The 27,521-nt window shown below is 45.6% G+C and overlaps 1 protein-coding gene across 1 annotated transcript in view; it reads right to left on the bottom strand.

Moving 5' to 3' along the window:
- DPYSL5 (dihydropyrimidinase like 5) overlaps positions 1 to 27,521 on the bottom strand; it is a 100,191-nt gene that overhangs the window by 46,444 nt on the left and 26,226 nt on the right. Inside the window, exon 2 of the mRNA XM_003270619.3 lies at positions 5,480 to 5,744. Within this exon, the coding sequence (XP_003270667.2) occupies positions 5,480 to 5,740 (261 nt within the window). The 5' untranslated portion in view covers positions 5,741 to 5,744. The remainder of the gene's footprint in view (positions 1 to 5,479; positions 5,745 to 27,521) is intronic.

The following is a 27,521-nucleotide window of genomic DNA, read 5'->3' as shown; positions in this document are numbered from 1 at the left end:
GGCAGGGCTGGGCACCAAAAAGAATTTATTGATGTCCTAGCGGCGCATACCTCAGGCCCTACCAGATGCGGCCCAGTCCTCTGCAGTGGGAGGGCAGGGAGGGGCAGGATCCTCCATGGGGGTGAGGGGTGGCAGGCCACCCTAGCCTGCGCGACTGGCTGTCCCCTAGGCCGATCCCATGCTGCACAAGCACTCTTGATTAGGATTTGGCTTCCCCCACAGGTTGACTGTAAGATATCCCAATGCTAATTTTGAGTTGGTGGGAAGCTGTCTCTGGGACCAGATAGCCTCTGGCACAGACAAGAGGGAGTCTCTGGACCCTCACAGAAGAGGGCCAGCCCCAAGTGGACTGACTTCTGTTTGATGGCATCTCTGCCACTGCCAACTTCTCTCTCACTGATGATTGCCATAGGTACAGACAGTAGGGCAGGACACTGGGTTAGGGAACTTAACAAGCACAGAAGCTCTGGGCCCCAGGCTGGGGTTTGGGAGCCCAACTAGGGGGTGTTGTAATGTGAATAGAAAGAGAGAAGAAAATAAGAAAGACCAGCAAGGTCAAAACAAGACAGGCCCAAGCTTCCCCAAGGCAGACCGAGGGGATTCGGATGTCAGCCCTGGCTCACAAGGTGAGGGTCGGACGGGCAACAGGAGTACAGCCTGTGCCACTCAAACCCCTCAAAGTTCCTCAGAATCACCAGGGATGACGGGGAGGACGCAAACCTAGAGTGAACTGGGCTGGGCTGGGGACTGGACACTGGATCTTTCAAAAATTCCCCAAGTGGTTCTGTTCCAGGAAAGGGGTCCCTATCCAGATCCCAAGAGAGGGTTTTTGGATTTCATGCAAGAAAGAATTCAGGGCCAGTTAACAGTGCAAAGCAAAAGCAAGTTTATGAAGAAAGTAGAGGAGTATTTGGAAGGCCAAAGCGGGTGGATCACGAGGTCAGGAGTTTGAGACCAGTCTGGTCAACAGAGTGAAACACCGTCTCTACTAAAAATACAAAAAATTAGCCAGGTGTGGTGGTGTGCACCTGTAATCTCAGCTACTCGGGAGGCTGAGGCATGAGAATCGCGTGAACCCAGGAGACAGAGGTTGCAGTGAGCCGAGATCTCACCATTGCACTCCAGCCTGGGTGACAGAGTGAGACTTCATCTCAAAAAAAAAAAGAAAGAAAGAAAGAAAGTAGAGGAATAAAAGAATGGCTACTGCATAGACAGAGCAGCTCCAGGGCTGCTGGTTGCCCATTTTTACAGTCATTTCTTGATGATATGCTAAACAAGGGGTGGATTATTCGTGCCTCCCTTTTTTAGACCATCTAGGGTAACTTCCTGATGTTGCCAGGGCATTTGTTAACTGTCATGGCACTGGTGGGAGTATAGCAGTGAGGATGACAAGGGGTCACTTCTTGTGGCCCACTTGGTTTTGGTGGGACCTGGCCAGCTTCTTTACTGCAAGCTATTTTATCAGCCAGGTCTTTATGACCTGTATCTTGTGCTGACCTCCTGTCTCATCTTGTGACTTAGAATGCCTTAACCATCTAGGGATGCAGCCGAATAGGTCTTAGCCTCATTTTACCCAGCCCCTATTTAAGATGGAGCTGCTCTGGTTCACACGTCTCTGACAGTTCTGATGTAATTTGCTTCCAAAGGGTGAAAATCACTGGCCTACACAGCAGTTCTTAAAATACGTTTGTAGGGATAGGGAGGCAGAAAAGGCACATAGGAAGCTTGTTCAGTTGCACGTGTCTGTCCTCTCTATCAATATCTTAGTGAGGGGCTGGTACCTATATTTATTTTTATTTTGCCACATACCTGGTTTGCTTATGAATGCTTGCAGTTTTAAAAACCTGATTCTGATATTTTCACCTGGCCCTGGAGAGCCATTGGTGGGTGGAGCTCAAGAGCCTGTAAGAACATTCTTTACTCTGTAATACTAGATACATATGAAAGAGACTAAGTGCAACATCTACTTAAGCAGAATAATAATAACATGAGACCCCGCAACCAGATTAAAATTCTGGTCCTTCTGAACACAGTTGGTGTCACTGGCTCTCCCTCCTCACTCCCTCTCCCCCTGCCACCCCACGGAGATAACCTCCTTTTTGGAATGAGGTCTGTATTCTTAGCCAGCAGGTGGTCCTGGCACCATCTGGAAACCCCAGTTCTGGCCCTGGGGAGGGCGGGGCCTGCAGGTGGTGGGGTGTTGTGGGGGTGTTGCCTGGGGCAGGGAGGAGGGTCAAGTGACCAGGCTGTGAGCAGGGGAGCCAGGCAGAGCCTGCCACAGCCTCTTTCAGAGGCTGGGGCCAGCGAGGCGTGGGCTAAAGAAGTACTGGAGAGAAATCCCTGGAGACCAAGTACAATGGAGGCCCAGATGTTCTCGGAAAGGCCAGGCTTTCAACTGTTTTGTTTTCCTAGTCTGGCTGCTGCTGCTGCCAAATCAACAAGCAGACGCTAGCTGGGGTGGGGCGGGGCAGGGGTGGGGTGTTGTGTGCAGGGTTCAGGGCCCCGAGATCTGTCTGACAAGAACAAAAAGATGCAACTTGATCTCTCCTTCTTTCTTGGCTAATCGTTCGGGTGAGATTTTCCTTGGGATTACTGTTCTATTATAAACCCAGATGCTTAAAGTGAATCAACCTTTCTTAGAGCATGCTAAGTAGGTCAGCGGCGGTCCATCAGGGTGCACAGCCTCTGCAAGGGTACCGCAGGCGGTGTGAATAATTAAATCCACCCGTCCCCATCAGCGTTTCAGTAGCAGAGCATTTTTTCTCCCCGGGAGATTTTCAGAAACTGGGAAGCCACACCATTTGGCTGCAGGAGCCACAACGTAAAGGGGAAATCTTGGTGTGGAGTGGAGGGGTCAAGGGTAGGAATTTCAGGACTCTAGGCAGGATCTACTAATGGAGTCCAGGTAGGACGAGGCCACCACGACAGAGGCTTAATGTGAGGGCTGGGGCACAAGGACAATTACAATCTTGCTTCGGGCTGGATATAACAAAGTGTCAGTTTAAGTGATACCAGCTGCCAGGGTGGCTTAGGGTCTGTGGTCTCTTAAATTCCCTACAACTAGGGCCTGACACGGACTGGGGCTCCTGAGGCAGCCTGAACCTGCAGAAATGGGAGATCTGGGGCCTTTCATCACACAGAGGCCTTTAGATGTTTTTTGGAGGCAGCTGCTTGTGTGGATGAGAAGCAGAAAAGATCGAGTTACCCACCACCTTGCATAAAGACACGTGTGCAGAGCTCTTCATCAGCTGTAAAGAGCTGATGGCTCTCAGGGGAAAACCAGTCATTCTTGGCTAATGAGGCCCTAGCAGATGACAATGTGGAAAATGAGACAAAGGAGGCCAGTCTGCCCACCGCAAGGCTGGTAGACAGCATAGTGACAGTGTGGCATCTGACCCTGGCCTAAAGACTCCTCAAAACAGGGACAGTAACTAGGAAGGTGCATTTTTTAGTGCAAGGCCTGAGCATACTACAGAATGGACCCCAGCATGGACTGGTGATGTCAACGTTAAATACTGTGGCCTCTCTTACACTACTGCTGGGAGCATAAATTGTTACAACCAGTCTGGAAAACCATTTGGCATTACCTATTACAGCTGAACATAAGTGTACCCTATGGGTCCTGCAATTCCATTCCTAGGAGTATGTGCCCAACAAAATGTGTACAGACATGTTTGCTGAAGATATGTGCAAGAACATGTTCATAGTGACAATGTTTGTAATAGCCTCAAACAAGCAATGACCTAAATGGCCACTGACAGAGAGATAATTGCTATGTGGTATATTACACAGTGGAATAGTATTAAGCAATGAAAGTGAATGAATTTATGAATTTTGGAGCAAAAGGAGCCAACACGAAGGTACATACTGCTTCATTTCATCTACATAGACAAAACCAAGCTGTGATAAATATACCAAAACCACTGACTTACGCACTTTAAATATGTGAATTGTATGATATGTAAATTATATCTTGATTAAGCTGTTATTTAAAAAAGCCTATTAGAAGTTAGGATAGTGGTTATCCCTGGTGGGAACCTGTGACTGGAGGAGCTTCTGGGTGCTGGTAAAGTTTTGTGTCTTGACTTGGGAGCTGGTTAGAAGTGTATTCAATGGTGGCAATTCTGTGTACTTATGATTTCTGCACTTCTCTGTATATATGCTATACTTCAGTGAAAATGACAATAACCACAGGCCTGGCCTGGCTCAGTGCATGAGGATGGTGAGCTGGATATGCTCACTCACTTCAGAAAGGTCCCGACTGTCACCAGGCACCCCGCAAGAGGATCCTGAATTTATGAGGATGGGGCTCCCCATTTCATAATCAAAACATCACTTGCAGGGCCCGGGGGAATTCTCAGAGGAGAAAGCAAGGAGAGTCGGCCTACCACCTCTCTTCCCTGGACTTGGCTAGAGTGAGCAGGTGTAGCCCTGATGCCAGAGGGTTAAGCCAGGGAGCATCCTTGCCTTGGCACAGTCGGGCAATGGCTACTGTGACTCCTCATAGCCCAGCCTTCCAAGGGTCTGGTCTGCAGCCCCTGGATTGGGAAGGGGGCCTGTCCTCAAGGAGACCTTAAGGGCCATCTGCTTGAGGTGGGGCTGGTCCATCAAGCTGTGTCCCCAGGCCCAGCCTCTGCCTGCACACTTACAGGACAGCTACTCTAGTTCGAGGTCAGTCCAGGCTCTGGGAAAGCAGAGGAAAATGGCCAGGCCTTGCCCTCAAGGAGCCCATAGTCTGATGTCCAGGGAGAGGCCAGCATGAGATAGAAAATCACAAGGAAGAGGGATGACAGCAATGACAGAGGTGTCTGGAGCACACGGGAAGGGTAAAAAAGCCCATTCGTGGCTCTTTTTGCAGAATGTAGTTTCCTCCTAATTTTTCTTCTGAATTTTTGTACTTGGCATTCAGGAACTTACAGTAGCTCAGATCCAGCTCAGTAACTTAAATATTGTCCAAGGTAACTCACTCTGAAAAGAGAACCCACCACCAGCAATTTTCCAGTTGTTTTTAAAAATAACAAGCAAGCTAGGAGAGGTAATAGAAGCTGTCTCATCATTTAGAAGAAGCAAATTTGTCTTTCAGTCTTTGGGAATTTAATTCAGTTTATCATACACAAAGAAGCCCATCAGACCAACCCACTCCCCTACGTAATAACAAACACCAGCTTATTCTCTTCTTCCTCTAGATTTGTATTACATGACATAAAAATATAAAAATAAAATCGGTTCTCAGCCTGGGTACTTGGGTAAATGATATGATTAGCAAAACCGACCTAAATGCCTCCTTTTCTGTAATCATGGAAATCTGTGACGTTAAGCCGCAAATCCCTATTGTAGTGCCATAGTGGCCCTGACACACCCTTCTCCTGGCAGCAATACACTGGGAGCACCTGGCTCACATGAGTCTAGTCTGGAGCAGCCCCAGAAGCAGAATAAAAAAGCCAAAGAGGAAGCCACCTTTGGCAAACAGGAGCATTACCTTGGTCCCATGGTAGAAGTCGTCCACGCACGTGGCATTCATGAAGGTCTGGTGGAAGTGGGTGCTGGTGTCGATGCCACCAGGGATCACCAGTTTCCCTGTGGCATCAATCACCTTGGCCCCGCCAGGGATCATGAGCTCGCGGCCCACCTGCTGGATGATGCCATTCTCGATGTAGACGTCAGCCTCGTGGGTGCAGTCATCGTTTACCACCTTGCCTCCCTTGATGAGGATCCTCACGCTGGCTGAGTTGGCAAGCATGTTCCTACAAGAAGGTGAGCATGGTCAAGGTCAAAGTCCCTTCACTGTTTCCAGTTTCCCATCCCTCCTAACAGAGCCCAAATTCCATGGTCAGGGTAAGTGAGCAGAGAAGAGGAGGAAGTTTCCCCTACAGCCAGCGGGAGTCACAAGCCTCCCACTGGCTTCCCAGAGGGACTTATTAGGAATCAGGACATGGTGGCAGTAAGGGAGAAGCTGGGGCCTACAGAAACATCATGTTTTACTTTCCCAAAATGCTATGTGAGTTTCAAAGCATTTTCACATCTACTATCTCATTTTCTATCTCTCGTATCTCATTTTTCATATCTCTACTATCCCCAAAACAACCCAAGGCATTTTACAGATGAGAAAGCTGAAATTGCTAAGGAATTTATGGTTATCAAGTAGCCAGGTCGAACCCACATGTCTTATACAACAAATGTCTCCCTTACACTGCACGGTATCCTGAAAACACCAGAGCCTCCGGGGGTGTGTCTCAGAGCTGAACTCTCCAAATCTCACAGCTGTTTAATTCATGACATTCCTCAGATGGATTCTGCTTCCTTCATGCTCCTATTTTGGCTTCGAGAAGTCCACAGCCAACACTTAGCTCCACAGCTGGTTGCATATTAAGCTCACCTGAGTAGCTTTGGACAACTATGTATGCCCAAGCCCCACCCCCAGAGATTCAGATTTATTTGGGCCAGATTGGGTCCCCAGCATCAACAGTTTTCAAAAGCTGGAGAACTTTTTCAAACATTTAAAGAAGAATTAATACTGATCTCATCCAGAAAACAGAAGAGAAGGAAACCCTTCCCAATTCATTTTATGAAGCCGGTATTAGCCTTATACCAAAAACCAGACAAAGACACTACAAAAAGAAAACTACAAAGCAATATCTCTCGTGAACATATATATATAAAATTCTTGACAAAATATTTGCAAACAGAATTCAGCAACATTTAAAAAGAATTAGACACCACACAAATGGGGTTTATTCAAAAAATGTGAGGCTGGTTCAATATTTGAAAAACAATCAACGTAATCCACCATCTTAATAAACTAAGGAAGAAAAATCATAAAATCGTGTCAACTGATGCAGAAAAGCATTTGACAAAATTCAACACCCATTCATGATAAAAACTCTCAGAAAAGTCGGGAGGGTAGCTTCCTCAACTTGATAAAGAACACCTACAAAAAAACCCACAGCTAACATCAGATTTAATGGTGAAAGGCTAAATACTTTCCTCTACAATTCAGAGGCAAGGATGTCTACTTTTGCCACTGCTAGGCAACATAGGTTATTCTAGCCAGCACTATAAGGAAAGAAAATGAAATAAACGGCATATAGATTGAAAAGGAAAAAACAAAACTGTCCCTAGTTGCAGATGACATGATGATCCACATAAAAAATTCCAAGAAATCTACCAAAAAAAAAAAATCTTCTAGAACAAATAAGCAAGACCACAAGTTACAAGATCAATATACAAAAGGCTACTTTTTTCTGTACACTAGCAATGAACACATGGACACTCAGAAAAAGTGAAATAGGCATAAATCCAAGAAAACATGTATAGGCACAGACAACAAAAGCAAAGATAGACAAATGGGATTGCATCAAACTAAAAAGTTTCTACACAGCAAAGGAAACAATCAACAGAGTGAAGAGAAAACCTACGGAATGGGAGAAAATATTTGCAAACTATACACATCTGACAAGAGGTTAATATCCAAAATAAATAAGGAATTGAAAGAGCCCAACAGCAAGAAAACAACTCAATTTAAAAATGGGCAAATAACCTGAATAGACATTTCTCAGAAGACATACAAATGGCCAACAGATTGATCAAAAAGTGCTCAACATCACTAATCATCAGAAAAGTACAAGTTAAAACCACAGTGAGATTATCACCACATACCTGTTAGAATGACTATTATCAAAAAGATGAAAGATAACAAGTGTTGGCAAGGATGTGGAGAAAAGGGAACTCTTGTACACTGTTGGTGGGAATGTAAATTAGTACAGCCATTATGGAAAACAGTATAGAGAATCCTTAAAAACTTAAAAATAGAACTACCATATGGTCCAACAATCCCACTACTGGGTATATATCCAAGGGAAATGAAATCAGTATGTCGAAGGGATATCTGCATTTCCTTGTTTGCTGCAGCATTATTCACAATAGCCACTATATGGAATCAACCTAAGTGCCCATCAATGGGTGAATGGATGAAAAAGATGCATATACACACAATAGAATACTGCTCAGCCATAAAAAAAGGGGAGGTCCTGCCATGTGTAACAACTTGGATAAATCTGGAGAACATTAGGTTAAGTAAAATAAGCCAAGCACAGAAAGACAAATACCAAATGCTCTCACTTCTATGTGGAACCTAAAAAAGTTGATTCATAGAAATAGAGAACAGAGGCTGGGTGCAGTGGCTCATGCCTGTAATCCCAGCACTTTGGGAGGCCGAGGTGGGTGAGTCATGAGGTCAGGAGTTCAAGACCAGCCTGGCCAAGATAGTGAAACCCTGTCTCTACTAAAAATACAAAAACCAGCTAGGCGTGATGGTGGGTGCTTGTAATCCTAGCTACTCAGGAGGCTGAGGTAGAGAATTGCTTGAACCAGGGAGGCGGAGGTTGCAGTAAGCCGAGATCATGCCATGGCCCTTCAGCCTGGGCGACAGAGAGAGACTCCGTCTCAAAAAAAAAAAAAAAAAAAAGAAAAGAAAAGAAATAGAGAACAGAATTGTGGTTACCAGCAGCTGGAGTAGTTGGGGTAAAGGGGAGTTGGGGAAATGTTGGTGAAAGTATACAAAATTTCAGTTAAATAAGTTTAAGAGATCTATTGTACAACATGGTGACTACAGTTAATAATAACATTGTATTCTTGAAAAATGCTTTGAGTGTGGCTATCAAGTGTTCTAACCTCTCATTATATGAGGTAATTCATCTGTTAATTAACTGGATTTAATCATTCCACAATGCGTATGTGCTTCAAAACATCATGTTGCACACAACAAATACCTACAATTTTATCTGTCAATATAAAAAAAGAAAAAAACACACATAGGACTTGTATGCTGAAAACTACAGAATGCCAATGAAAGAAATCAAAGACAATCTAAGTAAGTGGAGAGACATACCATGTTCATGGATTGGAAGACTCAACATAGTGTCAATTCTCCCCAAATTGACATACATGTTTAATGCAATTCCTATTAAAATCCCAGCACAAATCTTTTGTATGTTATTGTCAAAATATATGTGGATTGGCAAAGGAACTAGAACAGCTAAAGCAACCTCCACAAAGAAGAATAAAGTCAGAAGAATCAGTCTACTTGATTCCAAGACATATTACATAGCTATAGTAATCAAGACTGCATGATCTTGACAACTATGGTCAACTGATTTTTGACAAAGGTGCAAAAGCAATTCAATGAAGGGAGGACAGTCTTTTCAACAATTGGTGTTGGATATTCATAGGCCAAAAACCCAGCCTTAATTTAAACCTAAAATCTTATATAAAAATTAACTCAAAATGGATTATGCATCAAGTAACCACATTTGACACCACTGACTACTCCCTCCTCTGTAGAGCTCCCTTCCCTTAGCATTAAATGTAGCCATGCAGTGAAGTGGGGGCAAGGACCACAGATGATCTTGACCTCTGCTTTGGAAATCAGTGAGTCTTTGATGAACTCTGATTGAAGGCAAGTTTGTGGAGACTGCGTATACAGCCGTCAAGATCTCTGTGAGTAAAGAAAGCCTAGAAACGGCCCAAGGAGCATGGCTGAGGGAAAGTATCAATTTTAGGACTAATATTTTTCAGGGAGTGAAGAAGGAGCCAAGGGAGAGATTAAAGGTCTAAGAGATCAAGGGACTATTTTTGATGTGAGCTCCCGAAGGAGGTAGCATAGAATAATGGCAACCATCATTAACAGAAGGCCTCAACAAACAAGGCCCTCACTTGTCAATTGACATGGCTTGCTTGATTAGATCCCTCCAACAATCCTGTGGGGAAGGTATTATCATGCCCACCTCGCCAAAGACGAAAGGGACACAGAGAGGTTAAAGTCAAAGGCTTGTAGGAGGAGGTGATGTGCAGATGCAGAAGAGACAGGCATATCAGCGAGTTTGCATTCTCTCTGCTCTGCAAAGCTGGGGGCTGAGAGCTCGTGGGAGTGGTACAGAATGAGTGGATTTGACGAGTGTGAAGATGTGGGGGAGCCACTGCAGGGACCTGAGAAGTGAAATGGGGTGCACATAGGAAATGGGGCCAGTGCTGAGGGCAGCTCAGATAGCTGTGGTCATGGTGAGTTGCTTAAAATTCCATCCAGGGGGCACACTTTGGTTAATATCCAAAATAAATAAGGAATTATCTATAATAATAAGGATTTATATTTATAATATAAATTATAATTATATAATTATAAGTATATAAAATTGTTATATTTATATTTATAATATAAATTCTAATAAGGATTTATAATAATAATAAAGATACGCAATTCTCTTGACCCTTAGGTATCTGAACAGAAAATATTTACATTTAGGCTTAGAAAATATAGGACAAACTCTGACCAGCAGGAAGGAGATTACACCATTGCAGTGTGTCCTTGAGGTAAAATAAAGCCCACTTTTATACGCAGTAAATTTCTCATTCTTCAGGGCCCAGTTGTCCCCTCTTCTGAAAAAGTTTTCTCTGACTCTCTTTGTGCCTTCACTAGATCCACTGCCTTCATGGCACTAGATTCTCTCTCCACCTATGGAGTAGGGTCCTCAAAGGCAGTCCTATCAGTCATCTTTGTCTCCGCCCACTCCTCATCCTCAGCATCCAGTACAGAATACTCAAAACTGGTGAATAAATGAATAAATAGCCCCATCTACTTGTTGCACTCTAACACAATCAAAATGGTTTAAAGCAATGAGTAGTAGGCCAATTCCATGTTTGTTTTCAGGGATATTTGGCAACTCTATGTCCAGGATAAGGCTCAATTTTCCTAACACAGCTAATTATGGTGAATAGAACAAAGGAAGCAACATATTTTCTCTCATCCTCATCATTTAACTTTGTCTGTCACCAGGGAAGTTCTGGGAAGGCTGTGTCCCAGGATGAAAAGGCCTTGGGGACCTATTAAAGGAGTACCTCTTGTAAGGGCACATGTCAGATATTTGGAGATCATAGCCTGTTCTCCTGGAAACGGTTTATTTTTTGCTAAGTTGGCCAGACTTGAGTGCATGGAATCTCAACAACAAACAAGAAAGCTTATGTGGAGCCTCAACCACCAGGTTCTCCTGCTGTAAGGAAAGCATAGCCCTTGGGGGCTGCTGCCTGAGGGAGTGCTGGGAAACAAAGCAGGTGGCTGGGAGTGACAACTGTACTCCAGGAACATCTGCTCTCTGCAGGGTATCATTCTGACCTCTGGGGAGAAGAGGCCCTGCTCCCCTAGAGTGGAAGGCGCCAGGGCAGAGAGGCCGTGGGGAGTTGGGCTGGAGAGACTAGGGAAGAGGGGACAGCCACAGCCACAAGCCTATTATCTGGAGCTGGGGTGAAGCTGAACACATTTCAAGGGATCTTTTGTCCTAAAATCTAAAAAACTGGAGTTTTAATTTCATATGCAATAATAAAAAAATGGGTTTGGTTCTTGGGTGGTGGACAGAGCCACTCTGGCCAAAGGAAGCCCAGAAGTCAGTCTGTCAGTCTCTCTCTCTCTCTCTGTCTCATTACAAAGCTAAGCCCAAGTGTGACTAGGAAAGGACAGATCCAGGTTCTTAGTTTGCTTTAAAAGAGGGAAATGGGCTAGGTACACTGGCTCATGCCTGTAATCCCAGCACTTTCGGAGGTCAAGGTAGGAGGATTGCTTGAGTCCAGGAGTTCAAGACCTGCCTGGGCAACATGGCGAAACCCCGTTTCTACAAAAAATACAAAAATTAGCCAGGTGTGGTGGCATGCACCTGTAGTCCCAGCTACTTGGGGGTGGGTGGGAGGATCGCTTGAGCCCAGGAGGTTGAGGCTGTAGTGAGCTGAGATCACATCACTGCATTCCAGCCTGGGTGACACAGCAAAGACTCTGTCTCAAAAAAAAAAAAAAAAAAAAGAAAAGAAAAGACAAAAAAAAAGAAGAGAGAAGTGATGGTGATAGTAGAGTTTGCCGGAGGAAGAAACAAACCCAATCCTCTGTGCAAAGATATAATCCTCACCTTAAATTGTTTTTTGTTTTTTATTTTAGTTCTCTACTTCATTGCCCAGGCTGAACTTGAACTCCTGGGGTCAAGCGATCCTCCAACTTCAGCCTCTTGAGTAACTGAGACTACAGGTGCATGCCACCAGGTCTGGCTTAATCCTCACCTTTTAAAGCAGCTTTAAGGGAAGAGGAAAACTAGGAATACTTATGCTGGAAAAATTGCTGCATAATCATTATGTCAATGTTGTAAATGACAAGATGGGTTTGCTTACATGTTTGTAGCACATGCTTGGAGGTTGGAGAATCTGAAAGAGCAGTGTGATAATAGCTTACTGAGAATTCTTGTCTGAGCTTTGATGCTAGAATCAAAAGCCAAGGACATTGTCTTCAATAGAAATAAGAGCTCTCAGTAAATAAACACCTGTGCCTGGCACTTTACGTGCATTCACACAGCAACCCCCACAAAATGGGAACAAGGCAGGAAGTGTTAGCCTCACTTTAAGGAATAAACAGAGGTTTTGAAAATAACAAGTAGCCCATTAAAGGTCACACAACTCCAGGGGGAGGGATGGGCTTCAGATTTAGGTCTATCTGACTTAAGGGAATTAACTCTGGGTAGAAGGTTTCCAGGTGAGTTTTATGTCCTTCATAGGTTTCTGTATTTTTCAAATTTTACATAATAAACTGGAGGAGGAATATATAATCTGAAAATTTATGTTCAAAAGCCTTTTTTTAGGCCAGGCTCAGTGGCTCATGCCTGTAATCCCAGCACTTTGGGAGGCTGAGGCTGGCGGATCACTTGAGGTCAGAAGTTTGAGACCAGCTTGGCCAGCATGATAAAACTCCGTCTCTACTAAAATTACAAAAATTAGCTGGGCATGGTGGTGCATGCCTGTGGTCCCAGCTACTCAGGAAACTGAGGCAGGAGAATCACTTGAACCAAGGAGGCAAAGGTTGCAGTGAGCCAAGATCATGCCACTGTACTCCAGCCTGGGCGACAGAGCGAGACTCTGTCTCAGAAAAAAAAAGAAGTATAAGCTCTCTAGAAGGCCAGCATTAGTTTTACCAATTGATGATGCTTCAAGTCACCTAGTTTATTCCAAAACACAATAATTGTGTAGACAGAGTCAATATCTGGCCCTCTGGTTCACCACATGCAATGAATGGAATGTTTGTGTCCCATTCATATGTCAAAGCCTAATCCCTGGTGTGACAGTATTTGGAGGTGGGGCCTTTGGGAGGCCTTTGTGAGCCCTCATGAATGGGATTAGTGTCCTTAGAAGAGGAGACAGGAGAGAGATCGCTGTCTCTCTGACATGTGAGGGCATAGCAAGAAGGCATCCATCTGTAAGCCAGGAAGAGAGCCCTCAACAGGAACCCTCAGCTCCAACTTGATCTTGGACTTCCCAGCCTTCAGAACTGTGAGGAATAAATTTCTGTTGTTTAAACCACCCAGTCTATGGTAGTTTTGTTAAAGCAGCCCAAACTAAGACATCACACTAGACAGAAATGAGCAACGTAAGTAGCAACTGGGCCTTAAAATAAATGTCACCTCCTTTAAAGACTTCTGGCTATATCCCATATGCCCATATGTTTCACCAAAAACTTTGATCATCCAGTTATTTTATCTATGCAAACAACAGAATTCAAAAACACATGTCTATCATCTCAGGCAGAATGGGAAAAAAATCCAGACAGTTAAATACCATTAGAAAGAATAAATTGTGGCTGAGCATGGTGGCTCACACCTGTAATCCCAGCACTTTGGGAGGTCGAGGTGGGTGGATCACCTGAGGTCAGAAGTTTGAGACCATCTTGGCCAACATAGTGAAACCCCTGTCCCTACTAAAAATACAAAAATTAGCCGGGCATGGTGCTGCGCACCTGTAATCCCAGCTACTTGGGAGGCTGAGGCAGGAGAATCACTTGAACCCAGGAGGCAGAGATTGCAGTGGGCCCAGATTGCGCTACTGCACTCCAGCCTGGGCGACAGAGTGAGACTCCATCAGAAAGAAAGAAGGAGAGAAAGAGAGAAAGAGAGAGAGAGAGACAGAGGGAGAGAAAGAGAAAGAAAAGAAAGAAAAGAAAGCAAGAAAGAAAAAGAAAGAAAAAGAAAGAAAGAAAGAAAAGAAAGGAAAGAAAAGAAAGAAAGGAAGGAAGGAAGAAAGGGAGAAAGGGAGAAAGAATCAGAAGTATGGAATTCTAGAGCTGCATAGACTATTAAGTTTACTTCCAATTTTCACTCCAGTCCCTGGACTTTGTCAACAGTGACCTTGAACTGAAGGGAACCAGCCCAGGACTAACGGGAAGGTGTCACACTGCAAGTATAGGGATCTTATGATATTTACAATTTATTCAGGGAAGTAATGATGCCTTCCACAGCAAGATGGTGGCTATCTTTGGATATCCCAAATCCTAGATTTATCCAGTTATACACAGCTTGTCTCCTCCAAGAGGATTCTGATCCTGTGGCATTATGCTCCTGAACCGTTTATGGGTTCGCGTTAAGGTGATGTGCAAGCTGGGAATAGGGAACTTGGGGTGGAAGTGGGATGGTGGGGAGGGGACAATACTGTAACTAGGGAGTGCAGTCTTTCATGAGAAAACCTCTTCATGTTTAAAATAGTAACAATTATTGCTATCCCACCACTGTCTTGTGGGAAAACAGAAAAATCCTTCCTTCCATGCCCCGCATTTTTACTTCTGTGGAGTAGTTCCAATGCAGAACTGCATAGGAAGCATCTTGCTGAGTGGACAAAGTTATGGCAGCTGCTGCTTCTTGATCATGAAATGCACACACCCTACACTCCTAGAAGGTACACAGTTTTAGTCCTGCCAAAGAAATGCCAAGCCCGACACTGTGTTTTGGAATTGCCTGCTTCTGTCATCGCCTTCCCCAGCTCCCCTGGGCCTGCAGGGAGGTGTGAGACAAGGAGAGCCTGCACAGTCTGGCCCGCACAGCTGCCCCTGCCAACAACTCAGCTGGAGGATGCTGGGGGCCTCTGGGGCTTGGCACAGGCACTTGAGGCCAGGATGGTGCAAGGGGGACCCTTCCTGCATAAAGACCTTAAAGGGAACTTGGAAGGTATTGGTTTAAGACATGCATTTCCTCTTTTTAGAAAGCATTAGTTTAAGACTCACATTTCCTCTTTTGATAGAATCCACAGAAAAACGTATGATTTTATAGATACTGGTCACTGTGATATCAAAAACGCACAAGACTGTTATATCAAAAACACTGTCATGTGACATGAAGGATCTGTGGCATCTAAGCCAAGCCTAATGGCAACCTGGGTAGCACCTCAAGGGGCAGGTGAGGTCAGCTCAGGTCACAGAGGACACAGGCGGGCTGGCATGGTTTTCCCTTGCTCCAAGCAGGTAACATTTGCTAAAGGATCAAAAGGCAACACACGACAGTTGTGTGGAAAGGAAAATGGAAACCTACAGCTATTTTTCTTCTGATCAGCACAAAGGAGAGAGAAACAGTAGGCTGGCATTTTGCAGCCTTCTCAATGGGAGAGCCATTCTTAAAATGGGGTTGTGGAGGATGCCGGCACATAAGGCATCCTGGGGTCACTCAGGGAAGGGATTCTCTTAGAGTTGAAACACGACAAATCAAAGGTTCAACAGAACACAAAAGCCAAAGGGGAGTTTGAGATGAGTGGGAAATGCTGAGGGTTTAAGTTAATAAATTTAAGTTTAAAAAAGTAAATGGCTTTCTAAGTAGTAAACAGTAAAAACTTAACTAATATTAAATCACAGAATTTTATGATTAATTCATAATTGATTTATCAACTATTGAGTAGATTTAAAATAATATTTATTAGTTTGCAAAATTGTATAATTAGTAGTTACTTCAGAGGCGATTATTTTGTTCCTTTTCAGGTAAGTAGCTGCAGCTTAATATCATTAAGTACATTTTTTATAATTTAGTTAGACAGAAATAAAATATTTATGACCTACGTGTAAGGCAGGTCATAACGACACAGAGACCTGTGAACTCAGCATGTCATTACTGTTTAAGTCTCCACACCTCATTCATCTGACCATCTCCTACTTCTCAAAGGTATCCACTTTATATGAATTAATGACTAATAGCAATTAGGTGACAAGCAAAAAAGAAAAGGTCACAGCTGTTTCCACTCCGTGACTACCTCTCCTGACATCCAATCAAACTTTACCTGCTCAGTGACTGAGCTTTTCACAACCCCCAGTTCTCCACTTTCTGAAGCAAGCAGGAACCTGAAAGCCTAGCTAATGAGGGAGTGGGAGCATTTTAATACCATCCGAATGCCCACTGGACCATTCTACTGGGTTCCACAGGCAGCACACACTCAACCTGTCCAAAACCAACTCCCCTGTCCCCAGTCACCCCATCCAGAAACCTCAGACTCTTCCCAGATTCCTATCCAACCCAGGCCAGGGTCGACATCCAGGAAGACTGCTCTGAGAGGTGGTCCTGATTTGGGTTACCTGGGAGTTTTGTGCAAAATGTTTTGAGGGATTCTGGAAGTAGAACCCAATCCTGGGGCAAGGAACTGAGGAGAGCAAAAGGGCAGGTCCCCCTTCTTCCATCTGGGCCTCAGGCATCTCCAAAGGCTAGTGGAGAACCTGAATGCCTGGGACTGGCACAGGAAGAAGGACTGGTCAGGCAGAGCAGTCGGAGGCTAGAGAGAGAGTCTCTGTCCAATGTTACATCCACCATGAGACACCCTGGGTCCTTGTCCACAGCCACAAACATATTTCCATACCAAATTGGCTAGTGAGGAGGTCTCTGAATGTCCCACCAGGCCCTGTTTCCATTAACCCAGGGGCGGGGCAGGATCAAGCCTATAGATGGCAGGTGCCATTTTAGGGGAGGGCTGAACTGGGGCTTTTGTACCTGGGGACCATCTGCACCAGATCATGAAGCATCCACGTCTGGAAAACTGCTACCACCTTTGTCACTGCACTGGAGAGAAGGTAGAATCGGAACAAGTAGGTCAGGGGGTGGGCAAGACTATAGGTAAGAGCCCAGCACCAGAACAGCCTCTTCAGAGTGCGGGAGTGGGTACGGGGAGGGAAATACCATCCGCATTGGCCAGTGTCATGGGTGTGAATATGGTGAACAAGGGCTTGCTCCTGAGACAGGTTTTTTTTTTTTTTTTTTTTTTTTTTTTTGAGACAGAGTCTTGCTCTGTCACCCAGGCTGGAGTGCAATGGCACGATCTCAGCTCACTGCAACCTCCACCTCCCAGGTTCAAGTGATTCCCCTGCCTCAGCCTCCCGAGTAGCTGGGATTACAGGCACCTGCCACCATGCCCAGCTAATTTTGTATTTTTAGTAGAGATGGGGTTTCACCATGTGGGTCAGGCTGGTCTCCTGACTTCAGGTGATCCGCCTGCCTCAGCCTCCCAAAGTGCTGGGATTACAGGCATGAGCCACCATGCCCGGCCTCCTGAGACAGTTTTTAAAAGAAACTGTCACAAGTACAGATCAAGAGCGACCTATCTCTTGGGCCCCAAGCAAGCAGGAGTTGAATGAAACAAATAGCTTCTGGGAAGGTGTATATAAATACACAGGGATGATTCCTTAACAGGCTAAGATCAAGTAAGAGGTTTTAATCCCATGAGTTCATCTGAGTTGGCCCGGCCCCACGTGGCTGGACTTAATGAACAAGGACCATCAGTGTGTAGAGGGCAAAAGCTACATTGCAAAGGATTAGCTGTGAGAGGGTGGTAAGAAATGGGAGCTGCCGACCACTTGTTCAGTGAGATTAGTTCAAAGGCACAGAAGAGGAATGGGGCAGTTGTCAGAAGCCAGAGCTGAGTGTGTGTGTGTGTGTGTGAGAGAGAGATAGGACAAGCTTAGCTGTGTGTTGATGTGTGTTCACGTGCACCTCCCAGCCCAAGTGTGCACAGCACCAGTCTTGGGTGTTCGGGCTGAAGCCTGGCTCCTTGTAAGTGTTGGCTGACTCCCTGAGGCCAGGAGGCTTCATTACTTGAGGCCTGGGCAGGCTGAGGACCCACAAAATAAGTGTGAGTAAATCCCACTTCCATAAGCCCAGCTCCTGCAGGTCCTGGAAGAAGGACAGACAGGTGTACACATGGGAGACAAGGACCCCTGACTCCTGACTGGGGCTTTAGCTGGGGAAGGCCAAGCGTCTGTGACCAGAGGAGGCACCACACCACCACCAGCACCTCGCCCGCCCGGCACCAACTCCTGGCAGATAACTCAGCCCTGCTGTGTTTCCCGTGCTCTTGCCAGCTGTAACCAGGCCCCAGAAATAATTCCATCATCTCCCCTGGAAGGATGGCAGCTGCAGCTCAAGGGTCTCCAGCAGCTCCTGGAGTGGCTGCTTCCTAGAACAAGGGCCAAATGCTGGAAGAGGGCTCCCACCCACTGCCAGGAAACGGGGCAGGGGGCTCTTCTCAGCTGGAGACCTCAGGTGTGGGCTGGGGAAAGCAGGAGGAAAGAATGCATTTTCTTAACCATGAAAGGACCACAAACCCAGGCTACCTGATGAAACCTAGATTCAGGGTAGAAATTGAATGAGAATATAAAACTACTTTCTTCTCTTTTAAGCTGAAAATTAGTATGAACTGACTACAGCCATATACAGCATCTTGCAAAAAATAGTTGAGGGAAAGGAGCAGACATAACAGAGTAAATATGAGGCTGGGTGCGGTGGCTCATGTCTGTAATCTCAGCACTTTGGGAGGCTGAAGTGGGTGGATCACTTGAGGTCAGGGGTTCAAGACTAGCCTGGCCAACATGGTGAAACGCTGTCTCTACTAAAAATACAAAAATTAGCCGGGCATGGTGGCGCGTGCCTGTAATCCCAGCTATTTGGAAGGCTGAGGTGGGAGAATTGCTTGAACCCGGGGATCGGAGGTTGCAGTGAGCCAAGATCGCACCACTGTGCTCCAGCCTGAGTGACAGAGTGAGACTCTGCCTCAAAAACAAACAAACAAAAAGAGCAAATATGGTATGATTCCATTCACATAACCATCAAAAACAGGCAAATGGGAATTATAGTATGTAGGCATCTAGTGCTAAAACCATGGCAAAAAAAAAAACCAAGGAAATGATAATCAGAAAACTCAAGATAGTGGTTATTGCTCTGGCAGTGGTTATCTATCTGGCATGGAGGGAGGGGCCCATGGTAGGGGGGAGCTTCTTACATGGTGGGAATTATGAAGGCATTTGCTATTAATTATTCTTTAAACTGCACATATATTTTCTGCGTGTTTCTGTATATATCTCATCAAACATTTAAAACTTTAAAAAAACACACAAATACATGTCAAATACCCTTACGACCAAAATATGGACTCAAAGCAGATCAGAAGAGAATAAACAATATTTTCTGTTGTGGGATAACAAGGGATTTCCACCCCCCTAATTTTCCAGACTTTCTGTATGTTACATTGCTTTTTTTTTTTTTTTTTTTTTTAGGTAGTCTCGCTCTGTCACCCAGGCTGGAGTGCAGTGGCACGATCGGCTCACTGCAACCTCTGCCTCCTGGGTTCAAGTGATTCTCCCACCTCAGCCTCCTGAGTAGCTGGAATTATAGGTGCGCCCCACCATGCTTGGCTAATTTACAAAATAATTTTTGTATTTTTAGTAGAGATGGGGTTTCACCATGTTGCCCAGGCTAGTCTTGAACTCCTGACCTCAAGTGATCCACCCGCCTTGGCCTCCCAAAGTGCTGAGATTATAGGGGTGAGCCACCGCTCTCTGCCGACATTGCTCTTATAGTTAAAAATAAATATTGTACCGGGCGTGGTGCTTATGCCTGTAATCTCAGCACTTTGGGAGGCTGAGGCAGGACTATTGCTTGAGCAATTGCCCAGGAGTTTGAGAACAGCCTGGGCAACATAGTGACACCCTGTCTATACACACACAAACACACACACACACACAATTAGCTGGGCATGGTGGTGTGCGCCTGTAGTCCCAGCTAGTCAGAAGGCTAAGGCAGGAGGACTGTTTGAGCCAAGGAGGTCGGGACTGCAGTGAGCTGTGATCATGCCATTGCACTCCAGCCTGGGTGACAGAGTGAGACCTTGTCTCAGTGAATAAATAAATAAGTAAATATTGCACTTTAAAATCATGCAAGTACTTTTATATTGTTTGAAAAAAAATTGAAATAAGGTGGAAAACTTTCCCTCTTATTTTCAGGAAGCCCTGCCCTTGTCTAGGACAAACGAATTTCCTTTCCTTCTTTCTTTTTTGTTTTTTTGAGATGGAGTCTCGCTCTGTCACCCAGGCTGGAGTGCAGTGGCGTGATCTTGGCTCACTGCAAGCTCTGCCTCCCGGGTTCACGCCATTCTCCTGCCTCAGCCTCCAGAGTAGCTGGGACTACAGGCGCCCACCACCACGCCCGGCTAATTTTTTGTATTTTTAGTAGAGACAGGGTTTCACCGTGTTAGCCAGGATGGTCTCGATCTCCTGACCTTGTGATTCACCCGCCTCGGCCTCCCAAAGTGCTGGGATTACAGGTGTGAGCCACCGCACCCGGCTTCCTTTATTTCAACTCTTGAAATTAAACAAGATTTCAGAAGGGTACAAGGCATTCCCTTTATTTCTGAGTCGTAAGACCCCTTCAAAGAGGCACCAGATACTTGTGCTTAAAATGTGTTCCCAGGCTCTCTCTCCCAAATGAAGTTGCTTTTACCTGCCTCTGACTTTAAGCCAATAATGCTTCTGCCCAATCAAAAGTAGCCTTCCTCCTGTGCCTGCTCCTGCCGTCTGTCTTTCTTAAGGACCTGACACCTCCATCACTGAGACAGATATTTTTACACCAGTCCAGAATTCCTAAGCCTGAGAAGCAAATCTCATCAGTGCCCATGGAAATTCGTGACTAATGGAACCCAGCTTTGAGGAGATGAGCAGCAAGGTGAGTGAGCCACTGTGACCTTGATCCTGAGACGCCCGGGCGCAGGCAGGAAGCACTACGCCACAAGGGTGACAGGCCAGTGGGCACTCTCAGGAGGCTTACAGAAACGTCTGGGGGTGAAAATGACCAACTTCCCTTCTTCCAGGGCAGTGATACCACTAGGCTGATCGTGTCTCGATTTCAGGGCCCTGTTTTAGAGGGAAATGAATGGGAGTGAGTGAGGATGTGATGGACACAGAGGGGAGGTGAGGAGGAAATGGGGTGAGGAGGAAATGGGGTGGGCCGCAGGGTGGGCACAGGTGAGGGCAGTGACCTTGGCTGTGCCATGCGACTATGGGCACGTCCTCCCAGGCCCGTTTTCCCAGTTGTCAAGTGGGTGTCAACACCATCAGCACCACATCATCTCAAGAGCTCACACACGATTTCCTAGCAATCTTACAGCAGCCCAGTGAGGAAGTGAAACATTATTATCCCCATGTTATGTCTGAGAAAACTGTGGGTGGGAATTCATGCCCAATAGACTGAAGCGCTTTGAAAGCCAAGCCTATGCCTTATTTTGTCCTCTGAGGGTTTGGCACGTAGAGGGGACTCATTCAATGTTGGCTGAAAGAAGGCTTGGGTTGGGGAAGTTGTAAGAACCATGGAGATGGCGGTGAGAAAGCAGTTTGCATTTACAGTGTCAGCCACAGGAACGGACTCTGAGCTGCGAGTGATGGGAGGAAGTCTTCTCAAAAGAGAGTTCTGTGCTGGTTGTGGGTGTTTGGCCAAGGGCGGGGGGAGAGGAGCAAAGCAGGTGTTCTCTGGCATGGAGAAAAGAGGGGAGGTGGAGGTAGGCAAGTGTGGGCTGAGAATGGCAGACAGACTGGCTACCTTGGGGCTGAGAGGGGAGGCTGGGATGAGGATGCAGCTCGGAGAGACAGAGCATAAATCAGGGGTGTAGAGCAAGAGGTCGAGGCCCTGAATGAGACACATGGCTCCCAGGGTCCCCTGGCACAGCGGGAGCAGGATCCAAGTGTGGTCATAGGATGCAACTGTGAGTTGGGGACTGGCCTTTCTGCTTCCTTACCCTGGCCTGGGTTGACTGGAGGCAGGGAGGGCAGTGACTGTGGTAAGCCAGGCATGGGGGTGCAGTGGGTTAACTGGGTGGTGCCCACGGAACAGAAAAGGAAGGAGCAGAGCTGACAAAGGGCTGAATGCTGGGAGGTTCACTGGAGGGAAAGGAAAACAGACTGGGAATGACACTAGCAGTGGCAGCATGGGCCTGGCGCAGTGGTGGCTCTGCCTGTAATCCCAGCACTTGGGGAGGCTGAGGCAGGAGGATCACTTGAGACCAGAAGTTTGAGACCAGCCTGGGCAGCGTAGTGAGACTCTGTCTCTACATAAAATCAAAAGTTAGCTGGGTGTGGTGGTGCGTGCCTGTAGACCCAGCTGCTCGGGAGGCTGAGGCAGGAGGATCACTTGAGCCTGGGAGGTCGAGGCTGCAGTGAGCCATGATCATGCCACTGCACTCCAGCCCAGGCAACAGAGTGAGACCCTGTCTCAACAACAACAACAACAACCACCACCGAGTGGCAGCATAGGCAACCAGAGCAGAAAGCAGGTGTGGACAGGTTTCCAGGCAGGGACTAGCTGTCCAGGGCACATCTGTGGTTTGTGGAAACACAATAAGAGCTGATTTCATCATCTCTCTCTAGGAATCCTTTAGATCAGTTGGAAGATGGCAACTGTCCCCACCACCCAAGGTAATGAGGTGGAGGAGAGCAGAGAACCAGCACTCACTGACTGCATGTGTCCGGGGCTGGGAGAGCTTGTCACACACGGAAATCACTGCACAGTTGGCCTTGGAGGTCCACATGCTAACTTCACTTGATAGATAATGACATGGAGGTGATAACTAGGCCAAGTCACAAGAGAAGAGAAGCAGGCGTAATTCCAAAGAATCAAAAGGTCTGGACTATTATAATGGGCTTTTTTTTTTTTTTTTTTAAATAGAGATAAGGTTTTACTATGTTGGCCAGGCTGGTCTCAAACTCCTGGCCTCAAGTGATCTGCCCACCTCGGGCTCCCAAAGTGCTGGGATTACAGTCATGAGCCACCATGCACTGGGCTAACGTTTTTATTTTCTCACGTATTGAATGTCCAGGAAACATCTCAAACAAAACACTGTTGGTTCTACCAACTAAATCAATTTCTCCTGTGTCCTCTTTCTCCAAACCCATTGCTGAACTCAGGCCCTTATCATTTACTGGACTATGACCTCACCATTACATAGATACTTCTGGTTGGTCCCCGGCCTCCACACTATTAGCAGATTGAGCTTGCTAAGATGCAAATCAGATCATGGAGGCAGGGTTACTGTACTGGGCGCCAGATACTCAACCAACTCTCATGGAGCTCACAAGTTGGTAGTGGAAGGATATGCATCAACCAACATTTCAATAGGAGACAAAGAGCTGGAAGGGCTGCCGGTACCAGAAAGGGTGGGGAAGCACTTCACACTGACTGGGCTGGAGGACTGCTTCTCACAAGTGCCTTGGAGGCGAGTCTGGATGGTTGCTTAGGAGTTCAGCAGGGGTCGGGGAAGAAGTCAGGCAAAGATGTTCCAGACAGAAGCTGTGGGGTGCAAGCTAGCTTGGTGCACTCAGGATGGCTGGTGTATTGGATGCATGAGGGTGGAAAGTGGACAGGAGCTGAATCCTTCAAGGCCTGGTGGGACATGGCATGCCAAGAGTATGGATAAGATGCTGAGTGCAGTGGCAGGGCTGGCTGGCATGGCAAGCAAAGAAGTAGCATCAGTAGATTTGCATTCTATATTAGAAAAGGAGAGGAAAGTATAAAGTGCTAGAAAAAAACATAGAAGGATATGTTTATACACTTTGACTGAGTTAGGCTTTTTTTTTAAATCATAATCCAAAGCCGGAAACCATAAAAAATCAGAGTAATTTAGACTATATAATAGTGAAAAATTATGATACAGCAAAAGATACCACAAATTACTTTTAATAAAGACAAATAAAAACTGCTATGACAAGTGTGTATCATATAACCAAGGATTAATATTAATATGTAATAGCACTTCTAAATCCTAAAAGACAAAAAAATACTGCAATAAAAAAATAAGCAAAGGATAAGAATAGGTAACCCACAAGGGGAGGAGGGACATAAATAGCTAACAGGCAAATGAAAAGATGGTCACCTTTATTAATAATTAAATAAATGCAAATGAAAACAATGAGATTACATTTTTCACCATTCATAATAGCACACAGAACAATGTCCAAAGCAAATGTAAAAAGCACGCATTCTCATATGCTGTTAACAGTTCAAATTAGTATGTTCTCACCAGAAGGAAATCTGAACATCTGCATGAAAACTTAAAATGTGCATTTCATGTCTAAGAATTCCTCCTAAGGAAATAATTGAACAGTGGTACAAAGATGTATTATGAGGGTATTTGGTAACACTGTTGTTTATAATAACAAATACTTTGAGACTCAGCACAAAGTCTGACAATAGGAGGACTGTTTAAATAAATAATGGTATATTCACACAATAGAGGGCTGTGCAGCCATTGAAAAGGATTCTGTAGATCTCTAAGTATTGACATGGGAGGTTATAAGTGAAGAAAGTAGTTTACAGGACAAAACCAGAACCCAAGGTATGTTTATCTATATGTGTATTTATGTAAGTGAGATTTCATATATCTATGAAACTATTAACTGCAGTTTTCCCACAGAAGGAGAATTACAGTGGGACTCAATCTCTTGGTACTATATAATTTTAAAAATATTGTTATAATAAAGTGGCTGTGGGCTGGGCGCGGTGGCTTATGCCTGTAATCCCAGCATTTTGGGAGGCCGAGGTGGGCGGATCACCTGAGGTCAGGGGTTCAAGACCAGCCTGGCCAACATGGTGAAACCCTGTTTCTACTAAAAATACAAAAATTAGCCAGGCGTGGTGGCAGGCGCCTATAATCCCAGCTACTTGGAAGGCTGAGGCAAGAGAATAGCTTCAACCTGGGAGGCGGAGGTTGCAGTGAGCCGAGATCACGCCATTACACTCCAGCCTTAGGGACAAGAGCAAGACTTCGTCTCAAAAAAAAAAAAAAAAAAAAAAAGTGGCTGTGGAATCAGTAACAGCACTGGTGAATGGGGTAGTTACACTGGACTACACTCTGAGGATGTTTGTGACAGGTCAGGCAAAGCCACTAGCAAGCTAATATCTCTTGTATATTTCTTTAACAACCATTAATCTGGACATCTTGGCCGGGCGCGGTGGCTCATGCCTGTAATATCAGTGCTTTGGGAGGCCGAGGTGGGCGGATCACCTGAGGTCAGGAGTTCGAGACCAGCCTGGCCAACAGGGTGAAACCCTGTCTCCACTAAAAATATAAAAGTTAGCCAGGCGTGGTGGCAGGCACCTGTACTCCCAGCTACTCGGGAGGCGGAGGCAGGAGAATCTCTTGAACCTGGGAGGCAGAGGTTGCAGTGAGCCAAGATCATGCCATTGCACTCCAGCCTAGGCAACGAGCAAAACTCCGTCTCAAAAAACAAAAACAAACCCCCAAACCATTAATCTGGACATCTAACAGCCAATTGGATCTCTCTACTTTGATATCTTGCTTGCCCTTCAAACCCATCCCATCTAAAACCAAGCTTATCATGCTCTATCTCCACCTGGTTCCTCTTCCAGTGGCCCCCATCTCAGTGAGAGGCACCCCTACTCCACCGTGCACTGGGACCCACCCAGTGAGGGCATCATCTTCACTGAAGAGTGCAAGTGATGGGGCCACCTCCAGGAGGGGTAGTCAACGGCCCCCTTCCTCCATTCTGTTCACCAGGGCCCTGGACAATGCAGCATCTTCTCAAATGGCTACAAAATAGGAGCAGAATACCCTCTGTAACCCGGCCTACTTGGCTGCTACCTTCCTTTGATGAATGAATGGAAACATGAAGCAAATGATTATTTGGGGTTCAAAAGGCTTTTCCTGATGGTTGAGTCTGAAAAAGTGCAGATAAATTCATTCACCTAAAGAAAAAGAGGAAATGGGCCTTTCCTCTGAGATCGATGCTTGGCTGTGGAGCACCTGCTGCGTACCTACCGATAAAAGAGATGAATACGTCTACATCTCTTGAAAGCAAGTAAATGGGAGTAATAGAATTTGGGTTGCCTGCCTGTCTAATTCATCTGGAATGCCAGCATTTCCTCTTTTTCATGTTTACCTGCTCCTGCTAGAAGAGGTGGAATTGGAACTGATGACAGACACCCAAATTATTTTTATAAGGACATACAATTTATCCCCCATCTATTTCCTGAAAGGCTGGCCAGATCTCCTTGGTTCCTAGTCCCTGGTAGCCTCTTTCCCACCCCCAGCCACCACCAGCCCAGGCCAAGAACCAAACCCAGAAGGCAGATTTAGAGTCCAACATGCTGAGCCTCCAGGTTGGGATGCCTGACAGTGGACAAGCCCTGACTCTAAGCTCCAACTCCTCTGTTGCTGAGGGCAGGCCCAGGACTCCACGTCAGATACTGACTCCCTGAGCCCAAGCCTGTGTGCAAAGGGCCTCATATCTCCTTCCCAGTAGGCTGGCACACCCTTCTTTGTGGTTGCCCATCACCTTCCTCAGGCAGTCAAGGCCTGTCCACCTGTGGTCCCCCACCTGTTGGCACACTCTCCTGACACCAGCTGCTTGCCTCCCCACACTACCTGTGCCTGCACTCCCGGCACTGTGCTCTCCTGCCTGTTTTCACCCCACATGCCCTCTTGGGTTACCCAGTGGCTGCTATCTCTGCCGTCACGGATATTTTGCCCACTGGAATGCAGGTTCTCCAGTGTCTGTGATGAGCTGTCCCTTCACCACCCTCGACGCACTCCAGTCCTAGTTCCTTCCCAATCTGCCTTATTCTGTTGCAGTTAATCAAGTGATCCGTTGCTTTTCTGAGAACTGGAGGAATAAAGCAGCTTATAATATTAAAACATATTTATCTCATTTATAATGGGATTAGAAAACAGGATGAATTTAACAAAATATGTGCGAAACTTGTACAATGAAAACTCTACAACATTGTTGAAAGAAATTAGAGAACTAAATAAATGTAATATATCATGTTTCTAGATTGCAAGAATAGATATTGTTAAGAGGTCCATTCTTTCCAATCTGATCTATAGATTCAACACACCCTCAATCAAAATCCTAATAGGTCTTTTTGTAGATATTGATAAGCTCATATTAAATTTATATAAAATATGTAGGACCTAGAATAGGCAAACCAATTTTGGAAAAGAACAAAGGTGGAATCAAGCCCAGAGATCAGCAGCCACACCTCTCACCACCTCCCAGAACGCAGGTCTCCCTGCAAAGCCTGGGCCTCCTGGGACACCTGGAAAATGCCACATAAATTCAGACACCTCCTGCTTTTTTAAAACCTTATTTCAAGACATACTGTAAAGCTACAGTTATCAAGACAGTGTGGTATTAGTTTAAGATAGACAAATATGTGGATGATACAGAATAGAGATTCTAGAAATAGACCTACATATATATGATCACTTGATTTTTGACAAAGGTACCAAGGTAATTCAATGCAGGAAAGAGTAGTCTTTCAACAAATGATGGTAGAACAAATGGATATCCATGTGGGGAAAAAAGTGGACTTAAAATGGATCATAGACCTAATCATAGATGCTAACCTATGAACTCCTAGGAAAAA

This window comes from Nomascus leucogenys, chromosome 19 (genome assembly GCF_006542625.1).
Source record: "Nomascus leucogenys isolate Asia chromosome 19, Asia_NLE_v1, whole genome shotgun sequence".
NCBI classification, from domain to species: Eukaryota; Metazoa; Chordata; class Mammalia; order Primates; family Hylobatidae; genus Nomascus; species Nomascus leucogenys.
The sequence above is the reverse complement of the archived record's forward strand: the minus strand, read 5'-3'. Positions and strand labels throughout refer to the sequence as shown.